Consider the following 13991-nt stretch of genomic DNA (forward strand, 5'->3'; position numbering starts at 1 on the left):
AATAGGCGCTCCCTCAACATTCTTGTCTCTAACAATTCCATTGGGGAATTCAATGAGAACAAATATAATGCAAGTTACAACTGGTGAAGTGACATGCTACTTTTTAATGATGAGTGGGCCTCACATTCTCCTCTATAGCTTCATCACACACATGAGGGATAAAGAGAACAAAAGTAATTTGATAGACATACTCCATGGTGCTTTGGATGTGTCCCATAGCAATTACTTTATACAAATGTACTATATTAGCTAAGTTAGTTGATAAGTGAATTTCAATATCTCTTGCCTATAGCTACAAATGTACAAATGTACTCTATAGGCTAAATTAGTTGATGGGGTAATTTTAGCATTTTAACTTATATGTACATTGGGGATGTATTTACACAAAAATTTTCTCCATAAAGAATGGTTAAATTCAAAGAGAAAGAAGTGCATATACAAAGGCCCTTTGATAAGCTAGCAAATGAGGCACTATTAATGTTTATGACCTACATATACATTGGGTATGCATGTACAAAATAACCTTTCATATAATAGGCAGTGGTTAAATTCAAAGAGGAAAAAGTGCACATACAAAGGAGATCTCTGTTATAAAAAAGAATGGTTTGTAATAGCAATTCTCTACATTGGCCATAGTGGAATTATGCCAAAAGAGGAGTATATAATTTTTTTTTATAAGAGCTTGGAAAAGGGTGCTTTCCTAAGAATGATTGCTAAAGGGTTGGTAGTGCTTTATCTCAAAGCAAGTCATAAGTAGTACATTTCAAATTTAGACACTTGGCTATGTTGATGTACAAGAAAAGTCTTTCAAGGTTGTCCTGCAAGCAAACACGAGTTAATCACTCTAATAGCATGTGTATATACTCACCCATTGCATATATATCTATAATGATCTAGGAACACCTAGACGAGAACATGTTTTTTAAATCAATGGGACTTTCTATGTATAATTTGTCTATATATCATGATTTTGTCACCCATAAATGCACTCTCTACGAATGTGAATTTGAATGTCAATCATCAACTCACACAACAATATACAACTATTCAAAATGTAGTCTTGGATGAAACATGTTATCAAAGGTCCTATCATGACCCTCGTTGTTCATATGTTGAGCAATGCACCATATGAATGAATGCAACTTACAATACATGGTTCTCAATGACTTTAGATTTTCTCATAAACTACAACTAGAAAAATATGTTAGCTAGAGTATAGTTACTTGGACATGTATGAGGTTTGGAGAGAGATTTCTTGACTAGCCACACATTGACCTAGAGAGAGAGACTCAAGACTAGCATGCCTGTACAAGTTGTAGCAACTTGAGGGCTTGAATACTAGCTTGCACCAAGGTCAACAAAGTTGGGTACAATAAGTGAACTAAAGTCAAGATGAGAGTGCGAATTTGAGGTACATAATAGCTAAAAGTTGTTTGCATAGAAAGTCTAAATGAATTTCTTTATATAATATGTTGAGCATCGTTCGAGAAACATCGGGCTCATTTATCCCAGAAGCTTGCTCAAGTTTGGTGAAAGCCTTGTCAACACAAAAATATATTCTCAAAAGTAATAGTTGTTGTAGTAAATTTTCAAAAATGTGAAGGAAAGGCAATCTAAATTTCTAGAAAACGCTCCTTAGTGTTAAGGGAGAAGGATCTACCTATGTTTCATCCAAACCTTCCTAAGGAGTGTGGAATGCACGAAGTTTTGCTTGCTGAATGTTCATTTTAAAAGAATATAGGCTATGGACTCTCGAGTGTGGATTGTAGGAAGTTTTGTGTAGTTTATGTGCATTCCAAAAGAATCTAAAGCTGACAGTAAAGGAAGGGAAGTATGGGTGGGGATAAGAGATCAACAGCTTTTGTCTCATGCAGCGTGAGGGTACAAAGGGGTCTCTCTCTCGGTGAAAGGGCATATTAAACTCTCTTAGGTATAGCTCCCTTGTGGTGAAAGGGGAGCATCTATGCTGAGAGGGCATAAACTCTCTTAGACAAGCTCTCTCCTGGTGAGAGGGGAGTATAGGGTGCGCGCTCTCTCTCTCTCTCTCTCTCTCTCTCTCTCTCTCTCAGACACACACACACACACACACACACTCTCTCTCTCTCTCTCTCTCTCTCGCTTAGACACACTCTCTCGTGGTGAAAGGAGACTGACTGACTACCCTCCCTAAAACTCAAAACCCCCGTCACCCCCCCCCTCTCTCTCTCTCAACCACTCAGTCGATCGATGGCATGGTCTCTTGATCCATGGGTGTTGGTGCTGCTCATGATATTGGGTTTGTGGTTGAGCTGGCGCGGGTGGCGATGGGTGGAGTATTTGGTGGTGAGGCCTCGTCGCATCCGGGCGGCGTTGGCCAGGCAAGGCGTATTCGGGCCTCCGGCGCGTATCTTGGACGGCAACGTGATGGAGATGCTATCACGACGCCAGCAGCAGCAGCAGCAGCTCCCATCCTTCCGACACGACCTCCTCTTGGATTTCCTCCTCCCCGAGCACGTCTCTTGGACTAAGGCCTACGGTACCTCTACCTCTCTCTCTCTCTCTCTCTCCCTCGATATATATATATATATATATCCCAAAGATGTACCTTGGCAGGGTAAAAGGTCCAATCGAGTGACGTTCATCCATCCCCATCATATTTTTATTTTTCAAGTGAGTTTTACAATTCCATTAATAGGGTCCATCTATGTACACATCATATGGTACTCTCATGAAAAAATTTAGAACATTTTGGCATTTTTTAAATCAAGTTACCTTAGTTATAAATAAATGCTTCACAAAACAGTGACAATGAAGGGTCTATAGAGTGATACTCAAGGATACACTCTTTTAATGTTTTGCAAATACCAAAAGATAAAGAGATTTACATGGCTCACGAGTTTGACTCACACCAAACTTATAGATGGTTGAAAAGATGCAAGTTTTGTTTGCTAGGCTATGTTGTGTTTTGCTTTCAGGGGACATCACCTTATTAGCCTCTTTAACCTACTACAATCTAAAAGAATCAAGCATATTTAGGCCCATCTTGCTAAGATAGTCTTGTACAAGTGCCCAAAAAAACCTCAAGGAGAGGTCTTTGATTATCCAAAACCATAGCTTTTGTTCCTCATTTTCAACCACCTTCTCTCGAGTCCATGAGGATAAATGTGCTAATGTACTAATCCTTCAATTCTTTCCACATGCAAAGAGGCACCCAATGTAAAAAGAAAGCCATTTCTTATCAGCAATCTATGATATGATCCCCAAAGTATAAATGCTTAAAAGATCTTGTGTTCTACTTCCAAAGGCCCTTGCAACAAGCATTCATAGACCTAGTCACTAGGATCCATCTTTTGATGCGCAGTGGCCCACCACACAATGCATTCAAAAGATTAGATTTTGTGAGCTACCATCCATGACTTGAATAATTTCAAGGAAGTCTCCATGCAAGTCATATAGATGACAATAACTACTATTCATTTTTCATTTTAGTTAATTATCACTTGTTTTATTTGGGGGAAAAGCAAGAGAAGTCTCCATGTAAGTCAAACAAAAGAAACGACCACGTCTAATCTTCATTTTTCTTAATTGATCACATAGGTTGGGGGGTAGGAAGGAGGGGATGGTGAGGTCATTTATTCAAATTTCCCCTTTCTCTATTCAATATATGAAAACCCCCTTTATACAGTACCTTCTAATGTAATACATGGATTAAACAGGATTTAAGATTTCCATTGAATGAACTCATGTCCTATGCTTATTTTTTTATGAGTGGTCAGCATCCCCCGTAGAAAGAACAAGGTAATCAACAATTGGTAATTTTGCTATTAGAAGCTTCCATGTGAACACTTTACCTCAATAATGCATTTGGAGTCCAAACATTCAACAATGCGGTCGTGTAAGATATCTTCTCCTATTCATAATCCCATGCTCGTTTGGATGACTAAGTGATTATAAACAATGATTTAGTTTTTTTCGAAAGATTGGTACATATTTCATGCATACCCCCATCAAGATAATAGGCCTTCAATACCATAAATGGGGACTGGAGCTTAAAAAGGTGAATATTACCAAATATTTGAATGATCTATTATTCATTCCTCATGACAATAGAAGGTTCTTCAAGGCATTTATATGGTTGATGAAAAACACATTAGTGACACCATCCCCATCACAACCCTTATCATCTAGAAGGTGCAATAAAACTACCTCCATCTCTCTCGAATATATCAGAATCTAGTCAAGAAGCCCTACCATATATGGCTTGATTGCAAAAAAAATCAAGCAATCATTATTGAACTACAATCCTTTTGTAAATCTTTTTACTATACCAATCACATCCTTTATCATCTGAAAGTTGCAATAAGATAACTCCATCTTTGCTTGATTAATATCAAAATCCAACCAAGAAGGCCAATCATCAATGTCCTAGTTGCAAAACAATCAAAGAAGAATTGTTGAGCTATAATAATCTTGTAAGACTAGCAATATTTTTATAGAGATCCATGCAAATCACGATTGCCTTGAAGGTTATTTTACCATTAGAGGACGGAAATCTTTGAGTTCAACAACATTTTTCGAAATATATTTTTGTTGTAGTTAAGCATCACACATGCTATTAACAATTATAGTTAGTAGGTCTTAAAAAAATTTATGCCAAGCACACTACTCCCTCTCTAAATCCTTTCAAAGTAGACAAAACACCCCTCTTATTGGACTCACTTGAGTTGCATCCCTTGAGGATGTTAGGTAGGGAACTTGTGGTGCTCTAAGACCACATTATCCAATTCTCACTCTCTCCATCAAGTTAATAGCCATTAAATCTTCTATAAAATATGGTTTATGTAATATCTATTTAGAACATGATGGATGATGATTTCAAAACTATAATTAGTCTGTTGTATAGTTCATCAAAAGATTCTTAGATTTCCACCCAACTTTGGATTGTGTATGCAAAATTTGTGAAGAACATGTTGGATTATAATTAGAAACTATACTGAGTCTATTCTTTAGCAGTTCAAGAGTTTCTCTAATTTCGATCCAATTTTAGGATTGTTGTTAAGTTGTGACCTCAAGATCTTTGGTCCATTTTGCTACTAAGCTTCTACTTAAAAGCTTTATATTCTATTTCAAAATAATTCCTACTTTGTCAAGAGTATTGTAAAATTACTCCTTTTAATCTAGTACCTTAAGAGGTTGAAGCAAAAAATTCTGAATATATTTACGTAGAAACCTTTAATTCTAATAGCTTAAGTGTATTGAAATAAGAAGTTTCACAATTTACATTATCAATTTGGGATTACTCTTTGATAAAGATGGCTTGAAATATATTACTTGAGACTTTCTAGTTGTTGAATGACTTCCTTGTATGAAAATGTATGTTGATATAAGCTTAAGACTTGCAACATCATTGTAGCTTCCTAGTATTTAGTTAGGGTTGCATCCACTATGACTAATTTCCATTCTCCTCCTTCATAAGGGGATCTTTTGTAAGGGACTCCACTTTTCCTAACCACACATTACTAATATCAAGAATGGATTGTACCTTATAGTTGGTTGGCTTTAGTGTCACTTAATATCAAAGTCTACCTATTACAATTATGAGCAAGATATTCCCAAATTTTACCTATTGGACCTATCACCAAGGGTTTGTTTGCTAAAAGGAATCAAATATAGATGCTCCTTGCTTCTATTTTGTTGCATTACAATCCCTCAATATAGTCGAGGAAAAAAATCTTAAATAATCATTGGCTCTATTTTGTTACATAACTCTTATTATGCATGCTATTACGGTGCTATTTTCACAAAATTTTGAATGCTTTCCAAATGTTTCAAATATACATTCAGAAAAGAAAGACCAAGTTTACACATATTGGATCCTAATAGTAAGACCAAAATCTTTCCATGTGTAGGGAAAAATTTCTTATATTGGTGGGGCCCAGAAGCCTCAATTAGTGTGACTGATGTTAATTGGATAAGAGAAATTCTTACTTCTAAAGAGGCATCCGTATTTGCAAAGCCCAAATTCGCAGTTCAAATATTTATTGAACCTTTGTTTGGGAGTAGCTTATTTACTTTGGATGGAGATGATTGGATCCATCGAAGAAGACTTGAAGGGCCCGCTTTCCACTTTGAAAAGGTTAAGGTAAGCTTAAATACTTGCATTGTAATGATTACCATTTTAACCTTTTATATTATAGACTAAGTTTTATCTTCATTGATTTCTTACTTTAAGCTTATAAAGAGATGTAGACAATAAAGGTGTGATTTACATTCCTAAATTATAACCACAGGGACAAATGGATGTGATGGTTCAAATCACTTCAAAGATCTTTAATGAGTGGGAAGTAGCTTTAGAGCAAAAGGAGATTGAAGAAATTGAAGTCACAAGTCCTTTCTCACAAATCACATCAAGGATTATTGCAGCCACACAGTTTGGAATCAACTATGAAGAAAATAGAATTATATTTGAAGACTTGAATTATTTGGGAAAATTTGTGGCATCTTATGGTCATTACCTTATGATACCCGGAATCAGGTTTGACCTTTCTTGCATCATTTACATTCTTATGATTGCATTCTATTTAACATTATATATGTGAATGCGTGTTCTTGTTGGCTAGTATACATGTTCATGTGATGTTATTGTTTTGCTTTTACATTCATACTGGGCTTTTTTGTTTCATTTGCATTAACTTATGTTTGATCTTCATATGGATGTGACTATGCATGCATTCATATCTTTATGAGAGAGAGAGAGAGAGAGAGAGAGAGAGAGAGAGAGAGAGAGAGAGAGAGAGAGAGAGAGAGAGAGAGAGAGAGAGAGAGAGAGAGAGAGAGAGAGAGAGAGAGAGAGAGAGTATGTGTGTGTGTGTGTGTCTACACCTTCTCACTTGAATGAAAAACCATGGTCCAAACTTGAGGAACATCAACCATTGGAAGCATAATAATAATTCATTGTTTATGTGCATTGGTAGTGCATTCAAATCTCAAGGTTGGCTACCAAATTATGATAGCAAGAACACATTCATGAACCCTAAGAGAATGAGAAGCCACCTTAATAAAAAAAAGTAATGTAAACAGATAGTAAATAGTTTTTCAATTCTAAGCATGATTGGCCCCCCAACACACTTATATTGTAAAGAGCTTGCATATGGGGACAATATGACTAAAAGAATGAACCTTGCCATGCATCTCATTGTCCTAGTCTATCATTGCCAATCAACATTAACAACCATGGCGAAGAAGCTTGTTATTGTTGTGACAATAGAAGGGACCAAACATCCTTTCCTTAGACCTTTTATGATGGTGTCTTCCTTCATAATTCTATTCAACACCTTTGCACCTTATCTATTGTTGCCGAACAATGTGAACAACCATGATGAAGAAGCTTGCTATGGTTGTGAGAATAGAAAAGTTCAAACACCCTTTCCTTTATAATGGTCCCTTACTTCACAATTTTATCGAATTGACATCTTTTTGTTTCCAATTAAAACCTTTATGCCTATTAATCCCAACCTACATTAACAACCATGATGAAGAATCTTGTTATGATTGTGACAATAGTAGAGGCTAAATCTTGTCTTTCTTCATTATTTTGTCCAGTTACCACCTTTTGTAGCTATCGGATGTGTCACTTTAAATCTTTTATGCCACTATGCACCAACATTTGGAAGGCTTTAAATCTCTTATGCCACTATGTACCAACGTTTTTTAAATAAGTTTTATGTGCCTTTCGATGGACATTATTGATGGGATTCCCCCATCTCTTCACCCAAAGGTAGTACATCGCAAAGTTACTGAGCTATGGGATATAGTGCATAGACCATCCATGACTCACTCAAATTGGGGTGTCGCTTGTGGTATTATGCACCAACGTTTGCAAGAATGCAACTTGGAGACTCCCACATAGTTATATACTTCAAAGTTTACAATTGCCTTACATGATAAATTTAACAAGTTTTGCTTGTTAGGGTTGTATTGTAGAGATTATTTTGAACAAAAATAGGTAAATGTAAAGTATATAGGTAATTTACACTAAACATTCTTCATAGGATTTGAAGGATGGACTTGTGTGGGGGAAGGAAGACATACGTTGACCCCACATCAAACTTTAAGATGTATACTTTGAATCTGAGCTTTTGTTAATTGAAAGCTTAAGTCTACCCTTTATAAGTTAATCTCCAATGATAGGCCTGAAACTAGTCTTTTAGATTTTTAATGTCAAGATGTCTCTATGTGTGAATTACAAATAATGTAGCATTTTTGAATCAAAGTAATGTATATAGCATGGTTTACATATATTCATGGGTGAAGGCATAGACACTTGATTAACATGAAGGGGGCTGTTGAGATTGTCAATGCCAAAAGATTCACATGTTTTCTTACAAGTCTAGTGGCAACTAACATTTTGTGAGACATGTTGATCATCTTCATGTGGGTTGCGCAACCATCCGTAAAGCGAAGGCCTAATAATAAAGCATGCCTTTTTTATCTTACAAAGTGGGTATGTTTGTGGTACTAACTTCTTTGCACAATGTTTTGTTGGTGCATAATCAAACAAGCATGTTTGTGGTACTAACTTCCTCACATGATGTTTTGTTGGCACATAATCAAACAAGCATGTTGAAAGGGTTGGTGAGAAAGTGACATGTAGGAGGAGATATGAAACTCCATATTCGAAAGGCGAGCAAAGAAGCACATTGAACACGTGATCGTGATCGGAAGCCATGATTGGTTCAAACGAGCATCTTTATAGATTGATCAAAACAAGAAACAAGCTTCTTTATGGACTTATGAACAATGGATCTAGCTTATTCATGTAGAGGTGTATATGTAGAAGCTTTGTTATTCTTTGAATTTGCAAATTGGGTGCTGTATCCATAAATTTGTGAAATTGGGAGCTTGATAATACTTAAGAAGGAAGTGGGTGGGCATGCAATGTGTGTATGTGGTTTATTGGTGCTGCATCTAGAGAGCGTCTTCCTTTGTTGGCTATGGTTGTTGTCTAAGGTGGTCTCGTTTTGCCAGGTTCATGCCTATGAGTTCTTTCAGGAAGATGCATGCTACGAAGAAGCGCGTGGAGAGATCACTCCGAGAGATGATCGAGAGGAGGAGGAGGAGGAGGGGAGGGGGAGAGGGAGAAGAGGCGAGAGGGACATTCCTTGATCTGGTGATAGAGCAAATGGAAGGCAAGAATGGGGGGCGGCTGAGCATTGGGGACGTGGTGGACGAGTGCAAGACCATCTTCTTCGCCGGCCAGGACACCACGGCCAAGCTCCTCACGTGGGCATGCTTGCTCCTCGCCAACCACCCCCATTGGCAGGACCAGGCCCGGGCTGAGATAATGGCCCACTGTGGCAGAGACCCACCCAACACCCACTCTCTCTCCAAATTGAAAACGGTAATCCATCGAACCTCCATAACTCTAACTGTCGCCCTCTGTGTAAGTCTCTTCTCTTGCAAGGCACCAAGCGAGAGAGAGAGAGAGAAACACACCATCTATTACCATAGCCTTGCCTTTATGAGCAAGGTAACCAAAACCATAGTGAAAACAAGAAAATGGGTGCACCAAGAAAGAAGAAAGAGAAGTAGATGTGAAAAAATGTCCCAGTGGACTTTAGCTAACTTGGAGCAATGCTGTCACTCTTCCCAAGAGTGCGCAAAAACCATTAAAATGTAGTTTCCCTCAGAACAATGCTAACATAAGGCATGGAGAAAAGGGAAGAAAATGCACTGATCAATCACAAGAGAGAGAGAGAGAGAGAGAGAGAGAGAGAGAGAGAGAGTGTGTGTGTGTGTGTGTGTGTGTGGGGGGGGGGGTACATGGGTGCCTATGCATGATAAAGAAAGCATACAAAGAAGATAATTTTGGCCAATTTTTTCCATTAGGCATTTACACATGACTATGACTAACATAAGAAGCCAAAAGAAACATTTAGTACTAAGTTTTATATGGATAGAAACATGGCTTGCAAAATAAGGAAAAGGGAAAGAGTTTGGAACTTGATGAACTTTCGCATAAGTAACTTTCTAGAAATCTACCCTATTTAGCACTATGTTTTTTTGGCAAAATTGTCCTTTCATCTTTAGTAAAATTTGACAACTGTTTGTTTCATGAGTTATGATTTTCTTCCTTGAAGTTTACTATATTTCTTTTTGATTAAACTAATGATACCTTTCATGTTTGTTTTTTGTCATACTTTAGGTAGAACAAATAATCTATGAAACACTAAGATTATATCCACCAGCGGTCATGACAACAAGATCTACTCTCAAAGACATTACTATACAAGGCATTGACATCCCCAAGGGAATGTCCTTTACCATTCCTATCCTAGCCCTCCACCATAATAAAGAGCTTTGGGGTGAGGATGTTTGGGATTTCAATCCTGCTAGGTTTGCTAATGGGCTAAGTAAGGCCTCCAAAAGCCTGTATGCATTCTTGCCATTTGCACATGGTCCTCGCAATTGTATTGGGCAAACATTTGCACTCATTGAGGCTAAATGTATTCTTACAATGATACTACAACGGTTTGAGCTTTCAACTTCCCCTAGCTATTGCCACTCTCCCTTATTTGAGATTACCCTTCGTCCACGTCATGGAGCCCCAATCATGTTTCGAAAGGTCAAGTTGTCTTGATTTAGTTGTTCTTCAACCTCTTCCTTCCTAAGATGAGCATTGAGGATCAGACAATGCCCAAAGAGAAAGGGAAAAGAGTTTTCTAGCAAGATAGTAACAACTGCAAGTGTATAAGGCTAGAAAAAGTGAAACTCCAAGCATTCCTTCATTAAAAAGGTACCATTATATATATGCATTTACTCTCAATGACATGTTTACAGAGATTTAAGTAGGAATGATTGAAAACTAGGTGGAGTTTTTCTTTCTATGTGTATCCAAAGTTCATTGGCAGCAGGGATTTCATTGAACATTCTTGCTACTTGTACATGCTTCATACATTTTAGAGATTGTAGTTGACGTCTCAAATAGCATGTAAAATAGACTATTTGTATTGAATCAAAATAATTTTATTGGAGTGATTTTCAAGAGCAACCTACTATTTTTGAAATCAAATATATTGGCTATGGTAAATCAAGTAAATTTTGCAAACTTTATGATCCTACCAAGAAGGATTTATTTATTTTTAAAGATGTTGTCTTGGACAAAGAATCATGTTGGAAATCATTGCTTACATAAGATTTGGATAGCCCCTCATCATCAACAATAATCATGGGAGAAGTAACTTCTCTTGAAGAACCTTCAATTGAAGAAGTAGAAGAAGATGATGAGAAGATGTAGATGGGTATAAACAATGTGTTGCTCAATGGGTAGATTGAGAGAAAAGTCCACATGCAACAACCTCAACATATGTGAAACTAGGTATGAAGCAACTTGTTCGCAACCTGAAGAAGAGCTTGTATGGCTTAAAACAAGCCCTAAGTGCATGGTACGCTAGAATAGATGAGAACTTGAAAGCTCATGAGTTTCAAAGGAGTCAAGCTAACATACTCTTTACTACAAGATTCAAAGAAATGATATTATTCTTATTCTCCTATACATTCATGACCTAACTTTGACAAGTATTGATGAAGCATCAGTGGAAGAAGTCAAATCCAAACTTTGAGCTAAATTTGAGCTCAAAGACCTTGGCTATTTGTATCCTTGGTATTGAAATTGTGGGAAGAAAAGATGGTAATGTCTTCATCTCATAGCATAATTATCTTCAAAGTATCTTTAAACAGTTTAGTATGACAAGTTGTAACCTATTTCCACTTTGATAGACAATATAATCAAACTCACAAAGGATGTAGGAGCTTCAACTTTTGATGCTACACTTTATATACATTTTATTGTATCCCTTATCTAATTGACAATCACTCAATCAAATATCACTTGAAATGTTGTAAATTCACTTGATTGGTTTATGTAGGCACCAAAAGTCTCTTATCATACACCCTCAAAGTGGATCCTTAGGTACGTCAAGGATACCCATCATTGGGGTATCTTCTATGAAGGATATAATCTCAATTTACATAGCTTTAGTTACACTAATTATACAATTGATTCAATGGATAGAAGAAGCATAAGTGGCAATGCTTTCTTCCTTGGAACTAGAGTCATATCACGGTGGTCCAAAAAGTAAAGCACCATCAAGATTTCATTAATTAAGGCTAAATAAAAGGCCTTAACTACATTAGCATGTGAAGAAGTATGGCTAGCAAGACGTTTTCAAGGGTAGGAGTGCATGGAGCTGACCAAGCAACACCCATATATTGCAACAACACTTTAGCAAAAGCATTGATAAAGAATCCACTTCAACATTAGAGTATCAAACAAATTAATGTGAGAGACCATTTCATCTAAGAGGAAGTTCAACCCAAGCATTTAGCTACTCTTGGTATGGCAGATCTTCCCTTAAGGGAAGGAGTTTGAGTAAGGGAATGCCCCATCATAATTGCTACATATTGGAAGCAAGGGAAGGTTTCAAGGTCTTCTCCTAAATCTTTTACATGTTTTTTATTCATTCAGCCAAAGCAATAAGATTTAGGATGATATGTGGTCATGGGAAACGTCAAATATCATATCTAGAATCTTGTATTCATACGTAAGTCATGGCACTATACATATGAAAAAAAATGGGAAAGTATCCCTACTGTTATGGAGAAAACTGTGTAGAAAATTTGGGAGTTGTCTTTAAGTGACATTTTCATAAAAAAGATTTATGTCAACATATATATCAATTTTCCAAGCTTCAAAAGATGGAATGTTTCTATCAGAATGGGCTAAGTATGGACTACAATGGCACTAAAGGTCTCATGGATATTTGATTTGTATTGTATATAGAGATATAGCTACTTGATAGAGCCACTTGTGAAAACTTCAGAACTATAGGACAATAGCCACCTACTTGCATGAATCAAGGAGATACATCTAGAAAAAAGGCTTAGAATGTGAAATAAAAATTCTTTGCATAAGCTAAAAGGTCCCTCTATACTTAACAATCACAATATCAAGCTAACCTTACCCTTATAAAGAGATACAATTGCTACAATACAATGGGACAAAGAGACATAACATAAGAAGAGAATAGAGGCTGCATAGAGAAAGACATAGACTTGAAATAGAGTGGGCTAAAGACTATGATGAGCTAACTTATGATTATCACAATTAGCAATTGGACATTTGATTAATTATCTTTGAACACTTGCTTTCTATTTGGGAATCATCCCATACCTTTGTCTAGAACTACCTTCAAAGGTTGTTTCATCTATCTAGAATTACTTATATACCTAGTTTTTGAGTAGATATAGGTAGTCCTAGAGTCCCTTTTTGTGTTGGCTAGAAAAGTTTGTACATGATAAACAAATTCATAAATTCAACTTTCTTGTGTCTCATTTGAGTAATCTCTAATATCATTGTATGCTAGTATATTTTGAGTTATTTGACCTTTCTTCCACATATTAATTTTCCTAAACTCAAGTCTCATAAGTTGATTTCTAGGCATATAAAATTTTATAACTGCCACATGGAATCGTCATAGCGTGTTTGTCAAATGTTCTAATTCATCTAAGTGGTAAACCCAAGCTTTGGTGCCTTTCAAGATTAGGGAATATGAATTCCATTAGCATGAGGACATCAATTACATATGTAAGCCTAAAGTGTGTCTCTTCCATGGTTGTCTTATAGTTAGTCTAATAGGCCCATAAAGGACCATGAGATTATGATTTAGTTAGTTCTTGAGGTAAAAATATTCATGGCTAGCACCCTAATAAGTATCTTATTTATAGATATTGTCTATCTACTTTTTTCTTGGGGCAATAAAAATAATATTTTTAATGGAGGGCCAAGAAAGTAGATAGAATATGTTCATTGATTGCATTTATAAAATGAGTCCCTTGACTTGAAAATCTTTATGGGGTGATTGAATGGAGAAATGACTTGCTCATATAAGGACTTGGCCATTGTTCTATATTGATCAATAGGTGTTAAGACCAAAATTGACATAATAGTTGCA

General features: G+C 36.5%; 1 protein-coding gene across 2 annotated transcripts; it reads left to right on the top strand.

Moving 5' to 3' along the window:
• Positions 1-1632: 1632 nt before the first annotated feature.
• On the top strand, positions 1633-10968 carry LOC148014397 (cytochrome P450 734A1-like). 2 transcript variants are annotated; one of them, XM_087666411.1, is made up of 5 exons: positions 1636-2515; positions 5889-6121; positions 6270-6514; positions 9007-9379; positions 10184-10968. In XM_087666411.1, the coding sequence occupies exons 1-5, from the start codon at positions 2227-2229 to the stop codon at positions 10616-10618; spliced, it is 1575 nt and encodes a 524-aa protein (XP_087522537.1). In that variant the 5' UTR covers positions 1636-2226; the 3' UTR covers positions 10619-10968. The 2 variants fall into 2 exon arrangements, with proteins under 2 accessions (XP_087522538.1, XP_087522537.1); XM_087666412.1 differs by lacking the exon at positions 9007-9379 and having other exon boundaries at positions 1633-2515; positions 10184-10313.
• The last annotated feature ends 3023 nt before the right edge of the window (positions 10969-13991 follow it).

This window comes from Lygodium microphyllum, chromosome 25 (assembly GCF_053477565.2).
Source record: "Lygodium microphyllum isolate KBCC chromosome 25, Lygodium_microphyllum_v1.1.10, whole genome shotgun sequence".
Lineage (NCBI taxonomy): Eukaryota > Viridiplantae > Streptophyta > Polypodiopsida > Schizaeales > Lygodiaceae > Lygodium > Lygodium microphyllum.